This window comes from Marmota flaviventris, chromosome 13, assembly GCF_047511675.1.
Source record: "Marmota flaviventris isolate mMarFla1 chromosome 13, mMarFla1.hap1, whole genome shotgun sequence".
NCBI classification, from domain to species: domain Eukaryota; kingdom Metazoa; phylum Chordata; class Mammalia; order Rodentia; family Sciuridae; genus Marmota; species Marmota flaviventris.
The window spans coordinates 91,411,952-91,435,678 of record NC_092510.1 but is presented as its reverse complement, the minus strand read 5'-3'; the positions used below and the strand labels follow the sequence as shown (position 1 = coordinate 91,435,678).

Genomic DNA, 23,727 nt, shown 5'->3' with positions numbered 1-23,727 from the left:
TTAACACACTTCAAAAAGCTTTTATTGAATTCAATTTTCAAAGCGCAGATATTTGAGGAAATTCTGCAAGAACCCTGAGATTTTGCAGGGCTGTTTTTGTCTACTGTAAAAAAAAGAAAGAAAGAAAAGAAAAAAAAACAAAAAACAAAAAAAACCCCACACGCACACACATCTGGCTCGCCGGAAGATCACTTGGGGAGACAGACAGTTCTCAAAGGCACTGAATAGTGACCCCGGTGGGTCTTGTTGCTCCTCAGGCAGCCAGCTCAGCCAGGGCCCTGTCCAAGGGGTCCACAGACCAGTAGTCGTCATCCCAGCCGAGGAACCAGCCCACAAAGGAGGGGGGCTCGAAGCCTTGCTTCACAACAACGATGGGGGTCCGCCTGTCCCGATTAGCAGGGTCCGTCTCGATGTACCGCTTAGCTGTAGGCACACATGTGGGAAAAAGAACCCCCAAGAATTTTTAGTGCCTCCCCCACCAGGGAGAGGGTGGTTCAGGACATGAGCTGCCACAAAACTCTCAGCCCTTCCTTGGATAGGTCCTTTGGAAGACATTAAAGAACCTGCGTTTACGTTCCCAGTTCCGAAATCAGCTCCATGAAACTACTAGGGATTTGCTCTCCTACATCAGAACCCTGCTGAGTTCAGCTGTCAGACCTCCTGGACGCTGGGTGCAGCTTCTCCTCTGGCCCTTCCTTCCCCTGGTTTCCCCTGAGGCTTCCTAAAGCAACCAACCTGTTTTTTTTTTCACTGCCTGCTATATAATAGGCTTCTGGATGCCCTCCACAAGCCTATGCGATGCTTGGTCCCTAGCTGGGCACTATTGGAAGGAGTGGGTGGTCATGGGGCCTTTGGGGAGGTCTTCTGATCACTGGACATGTGTCCTTGAAGAGGACAGTGGACTTTGCTGCCTCCTCTTTTTCTGAGTCACAACCTGAGGTGAATGGCTTTGTTCTACCACATGCTGCCTCATCACAGGCCCAAAAGCCACAGGGTTGACTGACAGTGGACTGAAACCTCCAAAACCGTGAGCCAAAATAAACCTTTTTCTCTTTAGAAAATGATTGTCTCAGGTGTTTCTAATAGTAACAGAGAGCTGACTGATACACCACCCCAGGCAGGGATTACGAGGGACTGACTGGGAAGGAGGAAGTGCTCAACCCGTGATGCTAACTTCCAGACCAGTGCCCTAAGCTGTGCCCACAACCCCACAGCCAAAGATCACACAGACATCCTCACCAGATGTCAAGGCTTCCGTCTTTTCCTCTTCTTGGGAATCCTTTCCAACCCAGACAAAGACCTGGAGGTATGGAATGAAAAGTACATGAGGGGCGCTGACCAAATTCCCTGCTGGAGGAGGAATGGGGTGGCGCCAGGTACTGGACAAGACAGAGCCCTCGGCCGACTAACAGAGCCCAGAGCTGGAAGGATGTGGAACAGAGGTCACAAAGTGGTAACCTACAAATGTGTTTGCCCACCCGCCATATGTAATATCTTCTTCCACAAATTCAGGAACCAATGATGACATAGACGTTTAGATTTCCAACTTCTCTTAAGAAATTAGAGGATCCAGCCGCCCTGGGTGTCCACTCTCACTTGGATGAAGCTGGGCAGATGCAGTTAGCCTCAGGCTCCACCGCTCCTTCCTGTCTCCCCACCCCTGCCTGACCAGGTCCATCAGATATTGAGTTGGAGACACCTCTCAAAAAGTTCATGAACAATCCATTTAAAGGGATTTATTTGTTGAACAAATGAGTAACACATTCTTATTCATTTATTCATCCAACACATATATATTGAAAGTCTCCTACGTGCCCATCTCTGTCTGGGTCAACATGGGTCTAAGACTTGGGATAAAAACAGCCCACCGCCACTACCACCGCTTGAGCCTTACATAAAAGTCTGTTCAGCTTATTTTTATGTCATCTGTTTTTATGCATTTCTAACATTGCTTTCAAGAGCACCTGCCTTGAATGGCCCTGGACAATAAGATGCCCGACTCGATGGCTCTTTATTTATCAGTGTGTTTCCTCCTAAACTGGAGCCCCTCCGAGGCAGGTACTGTATCTACTTGGCTCATCAGAGGATTCCCAGCACTCAGCATTTGCCCGGAAGATGGTGGTGCTGGCTGAGTGGACTAATAAACAGATGGACAAGCTGATTAAGTAGCTCATGGATCAATCAATGACATGTTGGTGCTGATCTTCCAGCTAGGAACCCAAGAAGCAGCCCTGTTGCAGGGATGGGGAGGCTCATGCCCCAGTGGCCATCTATTCCACAACCCCGAGGACTCTGGGAGAAGGCAATCTGATGGGAGGGGTGACCCGACACCCACCATGAGAATGAGCCCTGGGAGGACAAGGACTCCATTCATCCCTCTATTCCCAGCATCCAAAACAGAGAGCACCAGGCACAAAGCAGGTGCTCGATGGATTCTGGTTAAATGAATGAATGAACAGTACTTTCCCAACTGAGTCCAGCACAACAGTCCCCCTGTAAGAAGAAGCAGAGTCCAGAGCCCTCTGAAACAGAAAGAGGGGCACTTCCAACTCTACCCGCCATCCCCGGGTGACACAGGAGCTCAGCCTTCTTTACCAACAGGTTTAGGTGAGCACTCACCATCTGCACCGACATGGTGCACTGTGTCCCCAAGGTAGGAACCCTCATTCCCATTAATAGCAGATGAAGCAGAGGCTCGGAGGGGAAATGGCCTGCCGCACTTGGGGACTTTCCTGAGAACACCTGGTGCTGCCTGTTTGCAGGCCACCTGGCCACTGCTCCTAGAGCTAGAGGTCCAGCCTCTCCCCCTCCCTCTGGCCTTCACCTTGCTTCTCACTCACCTGGTCCCAGGTGTCCAGGAGCATGACGTCATCGGTAGCCAGATCTTCCTGCATGAGTTCGCCGGGAACCTCTTCGATCTGGGGAAGACAGAAGGAGGTTCATGGTGGAAGGGCATCAGCACCCTTCCCTTCCCCCAGGAGGGAGCTGCAGGGCTGCCTCCCAGGCAGGGGATCCTTTCTCCTGCCCCTGGGGCCCACTGGCCCCCTGGGACCCATTTCTGAAGAGGCTCACCACAAAGCGGCCGATCTTGTTGGAGCAGGCAAAGAGGCGAGGAGGGTGGGCATCCATCTTCTTGTCCTTCAGCCGTGGGGACGTGCGGTAGGCAGCCTTTCCGCCCAGGGCCTCCCAGAAGCTGTCTATGAGGAGAGGCCACAGTAGTTGCTGAGGGATGCCACTGTCACACTAGACTGGGTGGCAAGCCCTGCCAGAGCCCAACCAACTGCTCTGTACCCCAACTCCACCTTCAAATCCCAGGGGGCCAAGGGGAGGGGCCCTGGGGAGTCTGAAGATGATGAAAGGGAGGCCTACAGAGGGTACCCTTGGCAGAGGCACAGCCAGCACGACAGCACATGGGACGGGGATAATTATCACCACTTATCAACGAGGCAGTTGAGGCTCAGAGAGGTTAAGCAACTCAGCCAAGGCACAGAGCTGGTAATCAGTAAGCCAGGATGCAAATCCTTTCTGATCTCGATCTCCATATTCTTCTCACTACACCTGCTCTGTCTCTGCCTGCGCTGCCCACATGAGCATACTGATGTTTAAACTCATTAAAATTAAATATAAACCAAAGTTTGGTTCCTCATTCCCAGAAAAGGGAAGATGCTCTTCATCTAAATTCAGCAAGAGAAGCAGCCTGATGGCATGACTGCCCTCATGCCATCAGCCCTGGTGGCTTCCTGGCAAGTGACCACCTCCTCCAGCATCCTTCCCAGACTGCCCCTGCCTGTGCTGCACTCTCCTGTCTAACTCCTGGAGACCACCCTCTCCCTGATCACCGCCCCCATTTTAATCCAATCACTTCTCTTTAACACATGCTGGGGACAGGTGGGAAGATAGAGCCCTGAGCAGAAGGAAGGAGGGAAAGCTGACAGCTGCAGAGCCTGCCAGCTCCTACCTGGCTCACTGCCTTCTGCCACCTGCACAGGCTGGGCCTGCAGCACCTTCAGCAGCTCCTGGGCCCCCGTCTTCTCGGCTTCACTGGCTCCTGCACCCACCCACAGGTAGGCAGCTGAGGGGGTTTTCAGGACAAAGGCGTCGTTGGAGTTCAGAGCACCAGCCTTGGGCATTACCTGTGAGGAAAGCACTCACTTTATCAGGCCCCTCTTCACAGCCCAGGAGACCCCGCATTGGGACCAGCCAGTGCCCAGGTGAGGACTTGGGAAAACACACCCTAGCAGAGCTGAGTGCACAGACTTTGGAAGCTGAGGGGTGCAGCTGACTCCCATGAGTCTCTAATGCACAGTGATGAGCCAAGATGATTCTAGAATTCCAGGCTCCATTAACAGAGGTTCACCCTTCCTCTCCAGGACTCAGACCATCTTGGAGAATTATATCTGGGTCTGTGCCTCCCACCATGAAAGGGACAGGGCAGTTAGAATGGGATCAGGAACCGTGTCCAGGTGGTGCAGGGAAGGAGCTGTATTATGGAGGATGTGCTAAAGACCCTGGGCATCCTTGAAACAGGAGGACGTCTAAGACAGTCCTGCTGCCAGTGTAGGAAGGTAGAACATGCGCAGCCCCTCACCCGGCCCCACCCACTCCTGGGCCTGTGGATCTGCCCATCAAGCCTGGCAGGTTCCAGGGAATCCCTCTGGGATCCAGGACCTGGGCATTACCTCAACAGCCCGAGTGGCTCCAGAGCTGCTGGACCGGACCTGGAAGAGGCGGGTACTGGCAGGGGCAGTCTGCCCACCTTCGCGGGAGGTACCGCCCTTGTAGATGATCATGGGCTTCCCGCCAAACAAGCTCATGAGATGAGCAGGCTCCTTGCCCTGGACCACACGGCTCTGGAGGGAGACAGGAGAGCAAGTCGGGAAAGGGGGGGTGTTGATCAGTCCTTCTGGGTGGCACTGCACCCACCCACCCCCAAACAAGGCCATCACACAGTGTCTGAACGTGACCCTGCTGCACACAGGCGCTGGGCAGGGAAATGGGGTTCCAGGAAGGCTGGAAACAATGCTATTTCCTGAGGTCCTCTGGGCGCTGCCTTGGCTGCTCCCCCTCTCTACCCCCATGAGGACTTGCCTCACTGACCCTGAGTCTAGTCCAAGAACCAGGGAAGCCCATGTTTGCAGATATTCCCTTAAATGGAAGTTAAGGATTGGTGGTGGACATTCTTCCAGAATGGTGACGTCAGTTCCAGACACCGAGCCGGTGCCACAGAGGACTTCCAGATCTGGAGAGACCCCTCCTGCACACGGGGCTTGGTGGTGGAGGGACAGGAGCAAGAGTTACACCAAGATGTGTCACATCCGCTTCTGCCTGAGCGTCTCCCTCACTTCCAGCCCAGGCGTGGTCTCTGCTCACTGCATCGGGGCAGCCACCTGCCCTGGCTGGGCTGGAGCTCATGTCTCAGAGCCACCTGACGGGGGCACTTGGCCTCACCTCAGCCTCTTGGCTTCTTCCTCTCTGAGTGGGGCCCAGAGCTACGGCCAAGGCTGTTGTTGGGATGAATGAGCAAAGACAGTGACCCTCTCACTGTCTGGTACCCAGACCATCACAGTCATCAGGAAGGAAGCTGACCACTGATCCACATGCAGAGCCCCACCCGCCCCAAGGGCAGGATGGAGGTGGAACTCTTGTCTGCTTCCCCCACAATCCCCTGACAGCCTGGCTCTGCGGCCTTCCAGGGCTCAGTCAGCAGCCAGGGTGACCTTTTAACCAGAAATCCCTTCACCCAAGGTGAACTTCACCATTCAGCAACTCCCCACTGTTCTCTGGGTCAAGGTCAGCATCCATCACTGTGGCCTCCATGTGGTCCAGCCCCTCTGACCACCCCTCCAGCCTCAAGTCATTTCACCCTCACACCAACTGCTGCCTCCATCTCAGGGCCTTTGCATATGCTCCTCCCTCCACCTGGAATGCACTTCCCTTCACTCCAGGCCTGGCCAACTCCGACTTGTCTGTTAGGCCCCACCTGAAGAGTTCGTTCCTGGGAGCAGGAGAATGGCTTCTCAAATCTAATTAGATCTTTTGTGGCATTTATGTCCTTATACTTACCACTCATATACACAGGAGGAGCCCTGCATGTCAGGCGTGATTGTAACTTTCTTTACAAATGTTAACTCTTACTCCTCAACCAGAGGAATTCTGTGAGGTGGGTACCATTGTCACCCCTATTTGAAGAACATAGAGGCACAGAGAGGCTAAGTGACTTGGCCAAGGTTGCCCAGAGATGAAGACAGTGTCCAAACCCGAGCGGGCTGCTCCACACCCATCTTCTTACTGTCCCACCCCATTGCCTGTCCCACTGCCCTCTCCCACAGTGTCCTATCATTTTGCTGGCTGTGCAGTCACCGTGCATGGCCCACATATCCATCAGTGTGCATGTGTGCTGAATGTCTACCTTCCCCTAGACTCTAAGGCCCATCAGGGCAGCTGTAGGCATGATGGACAAACAGAGGAGTGACCAGACGGACAAGGTTCAGGCCACAGCCCAGAGAGGCAGTGGGCTGGCTCACCTGGACAGGGGTTCCTCCCAGTTCCTCATCCAGCTGAGCAGAGAGGATAGCAGATGCAGCGACCTCATCCTGGGTAGACTGGGCGCCCTGCCTGGAAAAGGAAGTGAGACTCGCCACTGAGGTTTGCACAGAGTCCTGGGCCTGAGAAACCCACAGAGCTCCACGCTGCAAGTGATGGAACCGAGCTAGAGAAAGAAAGGGGCTCTCGAGAGAGAAACCAGAGCCAGGAGCCAAACCAACACGGCCAGCTCTTGGCTTAGCACTGGTCTTGCACAGATCTGAGTACAACAAATTGACTTCCCTCTCCTCAACGTGCCTGCCCCACAGGGGCTTGGCTGGGTCATCCTGTGCTGGACAGCCACAGGAGAGGGTGCTTTGAGAGACAAATCTGAGATCCAGTAAAGTGGCCAAGGACATTTCTGTGTGTGGAAAGGCAGGTCGGAGAATAGCAAGTGGACTTGAGCCCAGTTGTGGGAAAAGACATCAGTTGATTTAGCCTCATGTGGACACAGGCAGAGAGGTCTGCACAGATCGGTGACTGTCCAGAGAGGGGACAGTTAGGGGTGGCTGGGCTTTCTATCCCACCCCCTTCCTGTGCTGCCTAAATGACCCATTACCAACGTCTACTATCTGAATAAGCAAAATCTGACAAATTAGTGTGCTGCCACAGCCAATTATTTTAAAAGGGCTTTCTTAAGACTTTACACCATGTGCACGTAGTATCTATTTTTAAAATTTTTAAGCATCTTTTAAAAAAGGGTGAAGTTGTCAAAAACTGAGATCCATTCTACAAGCTAATTGCCCGACATTCCTCAAAAAACGTCAAGATTATAAAAAGATTATTGAAGAGGGAGAAAGTGCCACAGGGTCCAGGAGTCTGAGACGAGGAGTAAATGCCACGTGGGTTCCCGGGTTAGATCTGGGTCCACGGGAAAGGACATGAGTGGGAAAACTGGGGGAATTCCAGGAAAGCCCACAGACAACACGAGGCATTGTAACAATGGCAGGTTCCTGAATGAGGGTTACCTAAGATGTGACCGCAGGGGAACCTGGGTCCTGGGTGTACAAGAACTGCCTAGGATTTTTTGCAACTTCCCTACAAGCCTAAAATTGTTTCAAAATAAGAAGTTTTAACAAGAAGAAATACAAAAGCCAATAATCAAATAAAAAAGTCTGAGACTGTATACAAAGCAAAACACAATTTATAAAAATTTTTCTTAGTATTGTTTTGCTTTTGTTTTTTTGGTTATTTGGGGGTTTTTGTTTTGTTTTTTGGTCCTGGGGATGGGGCCCAGGACCTTGCACATACCAGGCAAGTGCTCTACCCCTGAGCCACATCTCAGCCTCAAACACAAATGTAAAGCACACTGAAACGTCAAGTTATAAACTATCAGGTTGATAAAACATCTAAAAGTTTGACAGCACAGTCCAGGGGTGTGGATACAGGGAAACAGGGCCTGTCACATGTTGCTGGTGGGAATACAAAATGGGAATACAAATACTCTCCAGGGAAATTGGCCGCCATCTATCAAAGTGACAGGTGCATTGGCTCTTTGACCCAGAACCCCCTTTCTGGGAACTCGCTCTAGAGGGACTTCTCTACACATTCCACATGATGTTTGTTTAAGATGACTAATCTCAGAGATGCTTGTCATAGCTAACGACTGGAAGCAACCCAACTATGTCTCAGCAGGAAGCAGGTTCAATTAGCCACAGCACGGCCACCCCAAGAAGAGGAAGCTACGCAATGACGTTGACTCCTCTCCAGGAAGAACTGAGTCCAAAAAGCAAAGTACAGAACAATATACACAGTAACTCTCTCTTCTGTGAGAAAGGAAATTAGGAATATAAAGTTATATTTGTTTACATTTGCATAAAGAACAACTGGAAGAATGTGCCAGAAATTACTGAAAGCGGTGACTCCTGCAGGATGGGCTCTGGTGCATGGGGTAGAGAAGGTGTGAGTGAGATTTCTCAATAATACCTTTTTATCATTTTGATTTGGGAGCTGACACAGAAGGGGACCCCTGTGAAAATAGGATCCCTTAGGATAAACACCTGTCAAGGGAAATGAGACAGCAGGGCCAGCTCTCAGTCTTCGGGGTCTGACAGCCACAAGAGGAGTTAGCGGTGTGCCAGTCTGCAAGGCCAAGAGGGTGAGACACCTCGCCGGGGGACAGTGGCCAGGAAAGGCAGCTCAGCCTCCTGAGACTGTGGTCAGCAGAAACGCCAGCTCCAGCCAGCCAGGGCAGGGTCTGCACTATTCTGAAAATAACGACCTTGGAGATTCCCTGATGAGAAGGGCAACTCCAGGTGACCAGGGGCAAATGCAGGATGCGGCAGTCACCCAAGAAACCCACAGCTGCTTTCACCTTATTAGCAGAGTAGAAGGCCCATCCTGGGTGGAGACTCAAGATGGAAATGAGACACGGAACACCTGAGGAGGTAGGAGGAAGGGTGCTGGTGCAGCTGATGACACCAAGAGATGAGTGCCTGCCTACCCCAGAGGTGCCATGAAACGTGTCCCCTGTGCTCTTTGCGCGAGTCAGCCTGGGATCACTTTTCCCCATGTGCAGTCTCCCTTCTGCCTTGGGCAGAAGTTTCTGACCGTTTTTTTCTCTGGATCTAGCCAGACAACCTTCCTATCAGTGCTGCGACTACCTGCTGGTCCAGCCCAAGTCCCTCAACGCAGCCTGGGCTGCAATGCAGTTCTTTCTGGATTCAGCGATCCTCCTCCAACTCTGGGTCCAGGAACTGAGTTCAGTAACAGAACAACATGAGTGTGCCCTCTACTTTAAAATAATGGTTTAGTTAGTTATTTTTAGTTGATATGTTTTTAATCATTGTAAGTATTTATGGGTATAGAAATGTATGGAAGGGTCAGCCCGAGTGTGCTCGGTGCTTGGCATGGACTGTAGGAGAAGTAGGATTTGTTTGTTTCCACCTGTTAACCACATTGCTGACGATGTCATCTTTTGATAAGAGTGAGTTAGATGTTGTTTGGAGAAACAGGTAGCACTGCGGGCTCTCCCGACGGGGCATGGCTGTCCCACCTCAGGCCCACACACCCCAGACTTCCCTCCATCTTACTCAACTCTCCTCCCATTGCTGCCACGCCCAAGGCCCAGCAAGTGCCCCCTACTCCCCCCAACACAGCAGATGGCCCCAGGCCCTCACCAGGTGTAGATGATCTGTCCCTGGCGGCCACCGTGGCGATAGTTGTACAGAATAATGTAGCTGTCACCTCCGTAGAACTGCCCGTACGTGGCAGGGTCCACAGGCACTTTGTTGGAGCCTTCGATTCTCCAGATCTGTCAGGGCAAAGCTGGGGTCAGACACCATGCGGCACCCCTACCCCAACGCAGGCCATCTGAAAACCACGGCATGGAGCACACAGGACAAGCTTTCCCCAGGTGACACAACTTGGGCTCAGGATGAAGTTAAATAATTTGCCCAAAGCACAAGAGCCTCCAAGGGGCAGGGATGAGACTCTGGATCTTCAAACCACACCCCCAGCCCATCCTGGACCTTCCCCTGGGAAGGACCATGAGGGCAGCTCCTGTGGAATGTAGCTCAGTGGGGGTTAAGAGCCAGGCCCAGACCCAGGATCAGGCTCCACCCTTTACAGGTCGTGTGACTTTGGACAACTTGTTAAACCTCTCTGAGTCTCAGTTTTCTCATCTGAAAAACGGGGATAATCACAGTAGCTTCTTGGAAGCATTGTGAAGTCCCAGAGTTCGTTCATGGAAGTCCAACAGGGTGCTAGCACCAGCTCACTGCTCTGTAGATGGCAGCTGCTCTTATGAATATAACTATTATTGTATTACTAATGTTACCGTTCTCTGTATCATTATTGAATCTCCTGGATTTTACAGGTCACCTCCAGAGACAGGGCCATCACTAAGTGGCCTCAGAAAGACCCCTGCTGGCAGGTCTCTGCAGCACTTCCAAGTGGTCAGGAGGCCCTGCAGTGCCACCTGGTGGTACAGAGACACCAAGTTCTTCCAATTCCTGGGAAACTGCTCCACAGTCTCAGGATCTTGGAAATTCTTGAAGGTAAATACAGCAGGATTAACCCCAATTTACAGGCAAGAAAGTGAGGTTCCAAGAGGTTAAATACCTTAGTTCAGGTCATATCCAGGCTCCTTCTACACTGCCCTGCCCCAAATATATTTTCATTTCATCCTCCCCAACCCAGTGCAGCAGTGAATGAATAACACCAATGAGAAAACCACCAAAAGAATCGTAAATCAAAATGAACACGGTTGTTATTCCTGCCATAGGAATGCAGCCCACATTGCCCTGAAGTGGACTCTGCCTCACCCCCACCTCTCCATCCTCACCGTGACCTCCCAAGTCTCAAGGGCATCACCTTCTCTCCCCTAAATTCTTACAACAGCATCCTCACAGGCTCTCTATCTCCATTCACCAGCTTCCTATCCACTTGCGCAGTGAGTTTCTAGAGCACAGAACTGAGCATATCATAAGTCTGCTTTTTCAAAAAAGAAAATCCCATCGGGTCCAGGATCAAGTCCAGCAGCCTGCCGTCACAGCACCTCCCACAGGCTGCCGTCAGCACGGGCCTCTCCAGAGCAGCCTTTTCCCCAAACAGGAAGTCTTGTGCGCAATGCCCACCACTCCGCCCCTTCTCTCCATGGCAACTCCTACTCCTGCTCCGATATCAACCTAAGTGTCCTTATCCCTGTGCAAGCCACCCCAGCCACCCCACCCCCAATGGCACCTGTTTCTGGCCGGTGCCATCGTCATCCATGGCGTGCTGGGCGGCCATGGCGGTGGAGGTGTGCAGTGTGGCAGCATCGAAGGGTACACGCTCCACGTTGGCAATGTGGCTGGAGAGATAGGCCAAGCCTGGGCCATCGGTCTGGTCTGGGTCACGCCAGTTCTTGAAGAACTGCTTGAACAGTGGGGTCTCGCCACCTTCGGGAAGGACTGAAACCTGGGAAGGGAAGGGGGAGAAGGAGGATGTGGTTGGGTGCCCAGCAGGGGTCCTCAGATACCCAGTCCATACTGAGGGTGGGACATCATCCCTCAGCACATACCCCCCAAACTGGCCCCACCCCTCTCGGTCCCCCAAGGCTCACCTGGGTCTGCTTGGGGTATTGCATCTTGGAGATGAAGTCAGAGGCCGTTTTGAGGGCAGCCTTCCTCTCCTCTGTGTTGGCCTGTTTGCCTGTTGGCAGCCAGAAAAGGCAATAGAGGGTTGGGGCCTGGGGTCCTGCTGCAGCCTAATGTCCAATGGTCCAGGAAAATGGAGCATTGGAGGCCAAACTCTTTTTAGTCTGTGGACAGCCAAGGCCAGAGATACATCCCCCTCCCCAAGAGCTGATGGCACCTGGAGCTCCTGGGGGTCCAGCTGGGACCCTGGTCAACAGCAGCAACCATAAAAACACTGTGGGACTGTTTACTGAGCACATATTTTGTGCTCACAACTCTACATGGATTAGTTCATTCAATCCAGACCACACTTCATGCAACCAATGTCATTATTGTTGCCGTTTACATATGAGAATATTAGGATCTTAGAGAGGCTCTGTGATTTAGCCAAGACTGCTAAGAGCCACAAAGACCACTCAGCAAGTGGGACTCCCATGACTCAGACTCCCTGCACTCCACACTCCAGCCTCCCTCTACAGTGAGGAATCTATCCCACTCTCTGGTCTCAAGTTTTCAACCCTGAAAGCTCCTTGCCAGTTAGTGCCCAGACTTCCCATTGCCAAGGTCAAGAACAAGGTCAGCTAGCCCAGGCCCCAGGGCCCCAGAGAGTATTAACAGTAACAGCCACAAGCACTGTGGCTCTCTGTCCACCCACTGCCTTCCTCCCTTTGTCATCCTCCCTGTGACTACCCTTAGAGAATGTGGGGAGACCCCAGAGGGATCCCCTCAATATCTCAGACCTCTCAGAATCATGTGAGCCAACGTTTTCCAAGAGCCTCCCACAAAATATTCCTCAAAGAGTTTTGCAGACTTCAAGCATGATGCTCCCCAAACAGAAACCAAGCACCTTCATGAGAGGCCCAATGTACACAAGCAAATTAAAAGTCTAATGTTTAACATCCAATTCACTGTGGTCCGAGAACGTACTGGACCACCGAGTTAGACATGTTTCTCGTCTTTTACCTGACACCTGTTGACCTCTCTGAGAACTGATGTTGTAATGCACTTTGAAAACACTAATGTGAGCCCAAATAGGGAATCTGAGGCCCAGAGAGGGTTAAATAAAGTACCCAAGATCACACAGCAAGTCAACTGCAAAGCCAAGATATTCAACAAGATTCCTGATTTGCACGGCACCAGGGTGCCTCCAAAACTCGGCCTTCCCCGGGAGCTCCTGACAGTCACAGGAGACCAATTCCTAGAGACCAGGTGAGACCTTGGCCCTGCCCCCCGTACCTTTCCAGACAAAGATTTTCCCATCCTTGCCGTGGTCCAGGATGAAGCAGTCCTCTGACCTCAGGGCCCCCTGGGCGAAGGGGTTCTCATTAGCCACGAGGGAGACCGTCATGCTGCCTGCTCCGTTGGAGACCTGAGGGGACAGAGAGGTGAGCAGAGCAGGTGAGCGTCAGCTAGAGGATGCCCAAGCACACACACGGAGCATGGCTGATCAACACCCATTGCTTCTGCCCGCCACCTCTGAGCACAGTGGGTCTCCTTTTTCTTTTTCCATTACTGCTCTGCCAGGTCTACTGACTGACGCTCGGGGACAACAGGGAAATACATGAGCATCCACCGGAAACACAGAAAGGAGAGCCTGCATCAGGGGCTCTGCCTTGCTTAAGGTTCTACAGCAGAGGAGCTGGGGACCGCCAGGTCTCCTGGCACCTGGTCCTGACGCCATGCCCAGGAGCTCACCTTGTATAGCTTGGCCAGCTTGCGGTTGGCAGCATCCACCTTGATTATGTCCTCAGTACCTTCGGGCAGAGCTGGCTTGGGGCCCAGCACCTACAGGTGATGGAGAGGAAGGGTGGCCATGAGGGAGGGATCCTGAGAGAGCTCCCCTGGCAGGCAGGTACCACACAGGCACCCACGGTGACCCTCCAGGTGGAGCCCATCTCCCTTAGCATCCTGCATCTGTTCACAGGCCTCCTGCTGGATCTACTTGTCAAAAGCCCACACACACACACACCGCCCGTCCCCCTTCTTCCAAGACAGCCCTTCAGATAGGTCATCTGCCTTCTCTTAGAGCTGGCTGCAGCTCTGAACACCTCCGACCACAGGCTTTAAGAGATGGCATGCCAGGAGACACAGGGTATCACTCTCCGCTCACAGAAGGGGAAACTGAGGTCCAGAGAGATGAAGTCACTTGTCCACGCAGCTACGAGGTGCTAAGTCAGAATTTGAACCTTGATCCCTGTTCACTTCAGAGCCTCTGTTCACTCCTCCATTCTGGGTGTGTCAAGTCTTAACAGCAACAGCTACTGTCCCTCCAAAACTATGGCTGATGTCCAAGCTCCCCTTCTCCATATAATCAACCCTCTGCTCTTTCCAAAAACTGGAACTGGATGTTCCCAGGCAAGTAGGAGGCAAATAGGGGGTGGTGAACTTTGCCTCTCTTGACAAGTCTCAAAACAATGACTGGTGATCCCATCATGTTATGAACTAAACAAGCCATAATCTATCAGGAACTGCCAAAGGAGGAAAATAGGGACTGGGTCTTGGTTGTCTCAGCTGACCCCAGGGGATGCTGATAGACTTTCCTCTCCCACTCCTTTGGAGGACTTGGCCCTCTCACTGGAGGGTGTGGCTCACACTCCCAGCATGCACCACATCTGTGCAATTCTCAGGAGGTCTGGAAGTTGCCAGGGAAGCCGATCCTCCCCACTCCCTGAAGTGTTCTGGCCTGGTGGATAAACAAAGGCCTTAAGGAGGAGGCGTGGGGAACACGGTTTCCTCACATTCCCCTCCGATTGCCTAATGCATGAACCAGACCCAGAGCAGCCTACCCTTTCCACCCCACCCACTTCCCATGGGTACCTGGAGCATGGCTTCGGGCTCGGCACCTTCCTGGGATACATATACTCGGGCACGGCCACTTCGCTCATTGTCGCGGATAGCCCTGGACACCAGTGTGGCCTTCAGCTTCTCATAGCGGTTGCTGTTGGAACCACACCACTGGTAGATGTTCTGTAAGAAAGAGATCCCAGGAAGTCAGCGCCCCAGACTTTATATAAGCCCTGCCTGGTGACACGGCAAGGAGGAGGCTGTGGGGTGTGCACAAGCCCATCTTGTTCTGCACTTGCCCAGGCAAGGCTGGCAGAATACACACATGTGCATTATCCAAGTGCAATCAGTGTGAAGCTTACACTCCAGGGGATGTGACTTCACAGATATAACCACAGTTATGCCATTATAGGTTATGTACAAAAAATGTTTGCTTGCTGCTCCAGTTTAAATGCTTTGTCTCTAAAACTCATGTTAAAATTTGATTGCCACTGTGGCGGTATTGGGAAGAAGCCTTTAAGAGGTGACTAAGTCATTATAAGGGTTCATTTCTTTCTGTGGGAATGCATTCATTCTTTGGAAAGCAGCTTGTTTTAAAGCAAGGCCATCCCTCATGTCTTGCCTCTTGTACATGCTCCTGCTTGCCCTTCCTGCTTCTGCCATGTTACAAAGCAGCACAAGGCCCTCACTGGATGCAGCCACCAGATCTTGGACTTCTCAGGCTCCAGCACTGTGAGTCAAAATTAACTTCTTTTTTTTTTTTTAATAAATTTACCCAGATTCAGATATTCTGTTACAGCAACAAAAAATGAACTAAGACACTTGCTGATGGGAATACAAACTGGTACAGGCGCTTTGGAAAACCATGTGGCCATAGCTACCGAAGCTCACTATACCTACACCCTATGAGCCAGCAAACCTCCTAGGAACATATCTGACAGAACTGTACCCACATGTCCACCAAAGGACATGGGAAAGGATGTTCAGAGTAGCTCAAACCAGAAACCACCCCAAATACCCATCAACAACATAAAAAATAAATAAATTGTGGGACACCATGAAAGTGAATCTTATATAGCGAGAAGAATAACTGAATTGCAAAATGCAACAGACAGGTGAATCTCAGAAATGCAATGTTAAGCCAAAGAATTAAGCCATAAAAGAGTGAGGTTTTAGGCATGTATAGTTCAGAAACAGGTGAAACTAATCTATGCTGTTAAGAGAGTTCTGGATGAGGATTATTTTTGTGGGTAAAGGGACTGGAAGATGGCAAAAGAGGCCTTGAAGGCCCAGTGAGCTAGTTTCTTGATCTGGTGTTATGCAGGTGTGTTCATGCTGTGAAATCCACAGAGCTGGACACTGAGGACTCATATACTTTTCTGTGTGTCTACTCTCTTTGATTAAAAAGCCCACGCTAACTCAGGGAGGGGCTTTGACCATGGGCATATACACACATGAGTCTTGGGGTAGAATGTCCTGTGGGTCCATTTGCAGATTTGCGCTCACACAGATCTGTGAGACAAGTATGTAACAAATTTATATCATCCATTTATAGGGTCATCTAGGGAAGTGCATTGTCATGTATGATGTACACGTGCAACCATGTGTATGACATATATGTTTGGGCCCAGGTCTACACATGAGGGTATTTGTTGTGGTGCAGATGTCCACATCTGGTGGGCAACAGCCGATAGTTTTTGTCCATGCTGGCCATGTACTTATAAGTGTGTGTCTCTGTGTAGAAAGGTACATAAGAGCCACTCAGGAAACTGAGGCAGGAGGATGGCAAGTTTAGGGTCAGCCCCAGTAACTTAGTGAGATCCTGTTCCAGAACTGAAAATTTACAAGGATTGGAGATATAAATCAGTGCTAGAGAAACCCTGGGTTAGCCAGGCATGATGAAACACACTTGGAATTCCAGGGACTTGGGAGGCTGAGGCAGCAGGAAGGATTTGCAAGTTCAAGGCCAGTCTCAGCAACTTAGCAAGGCCCGAACAACTTAGTGTGATCCTGGCTCAAAATAAAAAATATAAAGGGGACATAGCTCAGTGGTTAAGCACCTCTGGGTTCAATCCTCAGTACCAAAATAAATAAATAAACCCTTGGGTTCAATCCCCAGTATGTGTTGGGAGGAAGGTAAACAAGAGATATAAATGAAAGTGTCAGGGAATCTAGGCGTCAATCAAATCCCAAGTGCATACAAGGTGTACTCAGGTCTATGCACATGCACATGATGGGCTTGAGTCTACATGTATAGGAATCTGTGCATGCTGGACACATCTGTACGTGGGTCTCTGACTGGCCCACAGGGCACAGGGCCTGCTGGTTCCCTTGGTTTGCCCTGTCCAAGTCTATGCCCCTATTTATGAGTGTATCTTCCTCCCTGGTGTCAGTAGCCCCTGGGGAAGGGTCAGGCAGAACTCACGTTGCCCAGATCCAAGATGAAGCAGTCACCACTGTTGAAGCTGTCCCAGGACACAGGCACCTCGGTGGCACGGATCGCACGCCGTCCTTTGACTTGGAAGAGTCTCTGCACGACCACTTCATTGGGTACCACATGCTTGAATCCTGATGCCACACCACCTTTCTGTTGGGTGAAGGAGGCAGCGTGAGTCCAGGGTCAGGGTTCAGGGAAGCCAGCAGGAAGGGCATAGAATCAGGGTGAAGGAAACTGTGCCTGTGACCAGTGGCCTTACAGCATCACAGTGACAACCAGTCAATGCAGGACTTTCACATCCACTACCACTTGAGACTGGGACATTCTTATGCCCATTTCAGAGATGGAAACTGACTTTTAGAAAAAGGAACAAAATTTGTCCAAGGCCACATAGCTAGAAGTATTAAATTCCCTACACACTGTGTCCCACTGAATCTCACAGTCACTCCACTAAAAAGATCCCTGGAGCCACTTCCCTAAATCAAAAAATTGAAAACATTCCTTTCTCAAAACCAGCATCTCCCAAGGAATGTTCTATGACACCCAACTCCCCCATGATAGTCTGCAAGGAAAGGGTTCCATGATCAGAAAGTGTAGGCGATGATCCTTACTCCCCGCTGCTGACTGTTACCCGACACACATGAGCACAGATGAGGCTCTGGCAAATCCCGTGGGGGCACTGCTGGCCACCTCTTTAAACAGCATTCCCTGGCCTTACACAGCATTCTTCAAGAACCATCCTGCCTCCAGCTCAAGTGCTCTGCAAAACCCACTTTGGGGAGGGCTAATGCACTATAAATCCTTCCCACCCTTCAAGGATTCCTGGGAAGTCTTTGGGACTGGCCGCACCCACACCATCTGCCTGTTTCCTCCTGGGGTAATACAGCAAGTGCCACCAATTGAGCCTTAGGAGGCAGCTGTGGGTAAGAGAAAATTACGCTGCCAGGACAGTGCTGGGCAGCTTGGGTAAGCCTCAGGGTTTCACCCACCCTCTGCAGCCATCACCAAGTCCTGGAGCAGGGCCTTCGGGGGCTTCCCTGCTCTAGTCCCTAATGCCCCTGGCTCAGCAGAAAGCCAAGAAAAACTGGCTGGGATTTCTTCCCATCAGCCACAGTTCCCAAGATCAGAGCTAAAAAGGTCCTAACCCAGCGTCCCATTTTATCCATGGTGAGCTGAAGCCCAGAAAAGTAAAGTGACTTACTTATAAGTGCTCAGCAAGCCTGTGGCAGTCAAGACTGGAAATTTTGCCTCCCACTCCCACTTTGATACTTCTCCCTACTCCACACTCCAGGAGGGTAGAAGCAGAAGGGCTTCCACCCTGGAAATGCTGGGAAAAGACTGGAAATGCAGCCACCCTAGCCAGGTCCCTCTCTGCCCGCCTCTCTCTCCAGGGATGTGCAAAGTCTGATGCAAGCCGCATTTGCTCAGGGCAAAGAGGCAAAGGGAGCCATTTGAATCATGCCTCTGTCATGCCAATCACAGCAAGCGACACATAATATTGTGACATGATAATGCCCACTGTGCCGAGCATTTTGCAGGCATCGTCTGTGAGGGAGGTATCATTATCCCCATCTCACAGAAGACAGAAGCAGAGCCCACAAGTGAGGACTCGCCCCAGATCTCACAGCTGCAGATGGTAAAGCTGGGATTCAAACCCAGCATGTGACACCCACCTTCTTCCCCCAACATCAGGCTTCCTACAGCAAACAAAGGTCGCTGGAGTCACTCAGATGAGAGGGAGGAACAATCCCCACTCAGAGCCCTTTTTCAAGTAGGAAGTCTTTTCCTGGTGCCAGGAGCCAGAACGCCCCCTGGTGTCCCTTCTTGGGATCAGCACAGAGCCTTTCCTTATTCCCTGGGCTCCGTGGAGCTGCCAAGCCTTTGACTCTGCCTTTGCGCCCTCAAGGGAGCTGTGGGTGCCATTCTGTGAATGTCTTTGGTGTGCAGTGCAGAGGAGGCTCAGAGCCTCCACTCTTGACTTTGCCACCCACAACTAAGTAGCAACCAACAACCAGTCACCTTCCCCGTTATCAGAAGAAACAAGATGGGGTTCCGGGATGCAGGCTGGGTCTAAGGGGTCTCAGGCACTGGGTGGCACTGATGCTTGGGATCTGTGAGCAGAACAGAGTGAGAAGGACATTGGTGGGGACTGATGGAGGGGAGGCAGCAGCAGGAAAGTTCTGAGAGTTGGCTGGGAGCAGGTGAGGAGCAGCCAGGGAGGAGGACACATGGCCCACACCTACTGTGCTCCACCCGGGCTGGGCCTGTCTTCCACACACGCGATGCAATCCTCACAACAGGCCCACTGAGTAGGGGCTTGTGTCACCCCGTGTCACCAGCAAAGAAAAGAAGGCTGTGGGAGATTCAGGACCAAATGTGCCAGGGTTCCGGCTGGTTGGCAGCAGTGCTGGATTTCACCTCCCTGTTCTCCCTTCCATGGACAGGGCCCATGATCTGTCCCCTCAGCCCTGACCTGCGGCTCCACTCAGCTGGACATCAAGGGAGAGTGACTCTGAATGGCTTTTCCAAAATATACAAGGACCCATCAACTGTTTCTACTGGTCCCTCAGAGACAAGGATATGAGGAGACAAGAGCAAAGGAAACCCAGTCGCTTTTTAAAAAATACACCCCTAAAATTCTTAATTTGACCCAGCATGCCTTTTTGTTTTTGTTATGAACAAATAGAAAACACTAGTCAGGTACAGTGGCTCTTGCCTGTGATCCCAGCTACCTGGGAGGCTGAGGCAGGAGGATAGTAAGAAGTTTGGGGCCAGCCTCAGCAACTTAGCAAAACCCTGTATCAAAATAAAAAATAAAATAAAAAAAGAATTGGGGATGTAGCTCAGTGGTAGAGTGCCCCCGGGGGTTTGGGCAGGGGAGGGGGCTGTCAAGATAAAAAAAAACAAAAAAAACCTTTTTTTTAAAAAAAAGGAAAAAGGTTACTTATATCATTAATCTCAATTCTGAGGACTTCTCTGTATAAAATTTATAAAATAAAACACTACTTGATTTCTCATGATTGTAGCCATGAGTTTCCTATTAACTCCTTTAATCTTACTGATCTAGGAAATTAGATTTGGCAAGATAAGTTAAAATAAATAAATACATAAATAAATGCTCTAAGAAAACATTAGTGGATTTCCAAATGCTGGAGGGAGGCAGGACTTTTTTGGAGATTATTGCTATTTTTTTTTACTATAATCTTTAGATTGCTTTCTATAGTCTAATCATTAGGTGGGAAGAGATTGGCATCAAATAATTTGAAATTCAATAGGATAAATTGTTTAAAAAGCCACTTTCCAAATTGAAGTGATAAGACAGATATGTTCATGGAGAGAGAGAAAAAACTGAACCAGCACTTGGGATGTATCTACAAGGGCAGACTCTTGGGGGACTTCTGCTGTCTAAAACCTAAATACGTCTGTATCGTTTGATATTTTACAGTAAACTTGCATTACTCTTATAATGAGAAGGGGGAAAGCAATAGATGTTTACATGAAAAAAACACATTGAACTGTTTATAAAACTAAAAATTTTTTTGATCAGGGTTGGTCCCCTCTACCCTCTAAACTCAAAGTTCCTTTTACAATAAATGGGAGAAGAAAACGTTTCCAATGATTCTCTGGGTTTTCAACAGTGTTTCCTGGTCCAAGGGCTCTGAGGACTCTGCCAGGCCCAGGATGGGTTTGAACAAAGGGTTTCAAATAACCCAGCCCCAGGGGGGGTCCCCCCTTCTGTCTGAAAACGGAAAGGCAGGGGCCAAGCAGGATGGGAAGGTGAGGGATTACCACCTTGCAGTGTGCAATGACTTTTAAGATTTGCAGGGTTCACAGAACAAGAGGGCCCCAAGCCAGCACCTCCTAGCAGGTCGGTCTCTTACCTGCCCCTTCTCACACTAGGAGGTCAGAACCCACTCCCAGGAAGAGGCTGTCACAGGGACAAGTCTTGCATAACAAGCCCTGCTCCTTGGGAATCTATAATTGATGAGAGCACCCTGCTGAGAACCTGGCTGGGCCTGTCAAGTGCGGGGGCGGGTGGCCTGGGGACTTGCACAAGGTAGTAAACAGGACCGCCTGGACCTCACATTTCCACTAGGGACCAGCACCTTTCAGGACTGAAAAACCAAATCTGAGCCCTGGTTGGGTCCTACTTTCTGGAACATGCCTCAAAACATAGTCAAGAACAACCCAGAAAATCATCTGGGGGTGAGGGAGGCTTGTTAAATATGCAGACTCTAGGCCCCGTCTGAGCTAAGATGGAAGATCTGGGAATCTTGAAATGTCTACTCTGAACCAGCTCTGAGCCCGCCCCTTCACACCTGGGTTTGAATCCCAGAGCCTGCAGTTTGACAAGTAGCTTAACATCTCTGAATCTTACTTTCATCATTTCCAAAATGGTGCTAATCCTAGTAACTGCCTCATAGGGTGAAGTGAATTAAATAAGTAGAGCGCTCAGAAGAGTCTCTGACACATAATAAGTAACACAAGTTTCTGGTGATAAGAACCTACTAGCTGTATGTGGGGGCAAATTAGTTTACTCCACTGAGCCTCAGTTTCATCATCTATGAAATGGCAATATTACCAACCACCCTGAAGGCTACAGTAAGAATTAAATGAGATCCTGTAGTAAACGCTCAATATATGGTTGTGGTTCTGATCATCCTTATTCATTTCTAAAAGAGAGTAAATAGGGTGTGGTGGCCCATGTCTGAAATTCCAGCCACTAGAGAGGCTGAGAAGGAAGGAGCACAAATCCAAGGATAGTCTCAGCAACTTAGCCAGACCCTGTCTCAGAATAAACAAAAACACTAAAAAGGGCTGGGGATGTGGCTCAGTGATAGAGTGCCCAGGGTTCAATCTCCAGTACAAAGGAAAAAAAGAAAGAAAAGAAAACAACGCAGGGGAATTCATGATCTGCGCTGCTTCGTTCTCGGTGCCTAAGGACTCTCGTACGTGTGGCTGTGTTGGACACTGAGCTATCACCTGAGAAACAGGACGAGGCAAGATAGCTGGGCAGACACCTGAACACCCTGAAGAGGTGGCCACCATCTGCCGCCCACCCATGTACCATGGGCTCGCTCTTCCTGGGCCTTCCCTCCTGGGCCTGCCCATCTTCTCACCTCTTCCCCTGGCACCCCAGGGCTTGGCCCACAGCCTGCCAGAATTAGGGGAACACTGGCCTGGGTGTGACGCTGGCTTCCACCACTTCCTGGTTTTGTGACCTCCCTGAGCCTCTGTAAAGTGGAGCTCTGTCTCCTAGGACAGCCGTGGGACCTAAGGCGGACAAAGGATGTTCCTGGTGCCGGGCCTGCCACACTCAGGCAACAATACGCAGGCGCTGCTGTGACAGGGACTTCAGAACTGCGTGTTGAGGGAATGGCAGCTGGGAAGGGGGTGAGAACACTGGGGTACACACCTTGCCCGAAGTCTCACCCCAGTTTCATGGGGTGACCTGAAACTCAGTCTGATTCCTGGCCAAGTGCTTGTCCCACTTCCAGCTCGAGGAGTTGTCAAAGATCTTCCCCAGCCCAGAGGCTGGTCCCCACCCTTTCCCCCTCTCCTTCCTCAGGCACCAAAGCTCAGAAGGGCTTCAGGAAGAAGGCAGAGAGGCACACTGGGCAGGAAGCTGGCAGATGGGGCTGGGTGGACACCAGGGAAACCATCCCAGCACCCCAGGCCTGCGCTGCTGCTGCCAGCACTTGCCCTGCCCTTTGCTCCCTGAGTCTCACAGGCACTCTCCATTATTCAACCCCTTGTGCCTGATTTCAGGAAGACAGGGTCACTGTCCCATGGACACAGAAGACCCTGCAGTCCAGAAAGGGACAACAACTCTCTAAGGGCACACAGCTCATGGGTGGCACAGACAGGGCTTGAAGTCTAACCTACTAGCACCTTGGTCATGAGAGGGATGCTGGTTTGATGGGAAAATGCCAGCAGTCAGGAGATCTGGGTTCTGGTCTGAGCTCCCACACCGAGGTGTATCAGTGTAACCCTGGGCCGGTTGCTGTTCCTCTCTGTATTTCAGTCTCCTCTGCCCTCCATAAAGGGAGAACTTTGCGCCCTGACATTAATCTCATCTAGCTAAGAAACCTGTGATGCCCTCCCCATCCTGACCAAGAGAGCCCTGCTTTGCAAACCTAAATCTTTCCCCAGCCCTTCCAAGGAGCCAAGCCCCACGCAAGGTCATTTCCCAGCTTCCCTTTCACCAAATCCTCTCCCAGCCCTGCAGGGCAGGTACAACTGGCTCACCTGTAACCAGAGAGGAAAGGTAGGCTCTGGAAGTCAAGTGGCTAGATGGAGGTCACACAAAATATGAGGGTGCAGCCTCCTGGGGCTCCCAGCTTGGTTCTGCTCAGTCCCATCTGGCTTGGAGCTTAGGGAAAGAGCCGTCTTCAATGTCCTAAGAGTTCACCAATGTCCTAAGAGTTCAGGTTCAGGAGGGATTCTAGTGATTGGAAAGAGGGATGTGACCAAGAGTGCCTTACCAAATACCTTACTCAGGTCCTTTGCTGGCAAGGCCCAAGAATTACAGGGTATAGAAATAGGGCTTGCAAGAAGGGCTAGGTTTCCACCTCTGGCCCACTCCTCACTGCTGGGGCCAGGAACACAACACTATGAAGTTACAGGGAACTGTCCTCTCCTCATTTTGAGATAAGGAATCAAAGACTCAGAGAAAGAGCATGTGATCCGTCCGGGATCACACTGCTAGGAAGGGCCCAGGGTTCACAATCAGAGCTGCTTCTGCCCATCGCCCTATGAAGCTGACAGACAGGTGACCCCTCGTAAGCCCTGCCATGAATGCATCTG

At 51.0% G+C, this 23,727-nt stretch overlaps 1 protein-coding gene across 2 annotated transcripts in view; it reads right to left on the bottom strand.

Moving 5' to 3' along the window:
* The window catches only part of Gsn (gelsolin), a 53,673-nt gene continuing 29,946 nt past the window's right edge, over positions 1 to 23,727 (bottom strand). For both annotated transcript variants that reach the window (XM_027944992.2, XM_071600892.1), the window contains 14 exons: positions 16,909 to 17,070; positions 14,517 to 14,666; positions 13,395 to 13,484; positions 12,936 to 13,068; positions 11,627 to 11,715; positions 11,266 to 11,481; positions 9,702 to 9,835; positions 6,525 to 6,615; positions 4,680 to 4,850; positions 3,959 to 4,133; positions 3,073 to 3,197; positions 2,841 to 2,918; positions 1,240 to 1,300; positions 1 to 423 (listed from right to left, as the gene is read on the bottom strand). In XM_027944992.2, the coding sequence (XP_027800793.1) occupies positions 254 to 423; positions 1,240 to 1,300; positions 2,841 to 2,918; positions 3,073 to 3,197; positions 3,959 to 4,133; positions 4,680 to 4,850; positions 6,525 to 6,615; positions 9,702 to 9,835; positions 11,266 to 11,481; positions 11,627 to 11,715; positions 12,936 to 13,068; positions 13,395 to 13,484; positions 14,517 to 14,666; positions 16,909 to 17,070 (1,845 nt within the window). In that variant the 3' untranslated portion in view covers positions 1 to 253. The remainder of the gene's footprint in view (positions 424 to 1,239; positions 1,301 to 2,840; positions 2,919 to 3,072; positions 3,198 to 3,958; positions 4,134 to 4,679; positions 4,851 to 6,524; positions 6,616 to 9,701; positions 9,836 to 11,265; positions 11,482 to 11,626; positions 11,716 to 12,935; positions 13,069 to 13,394; positions 13,485 to 14,516; positions 14,667 to 16,908; positions 17,071 to 23,727) is intronic.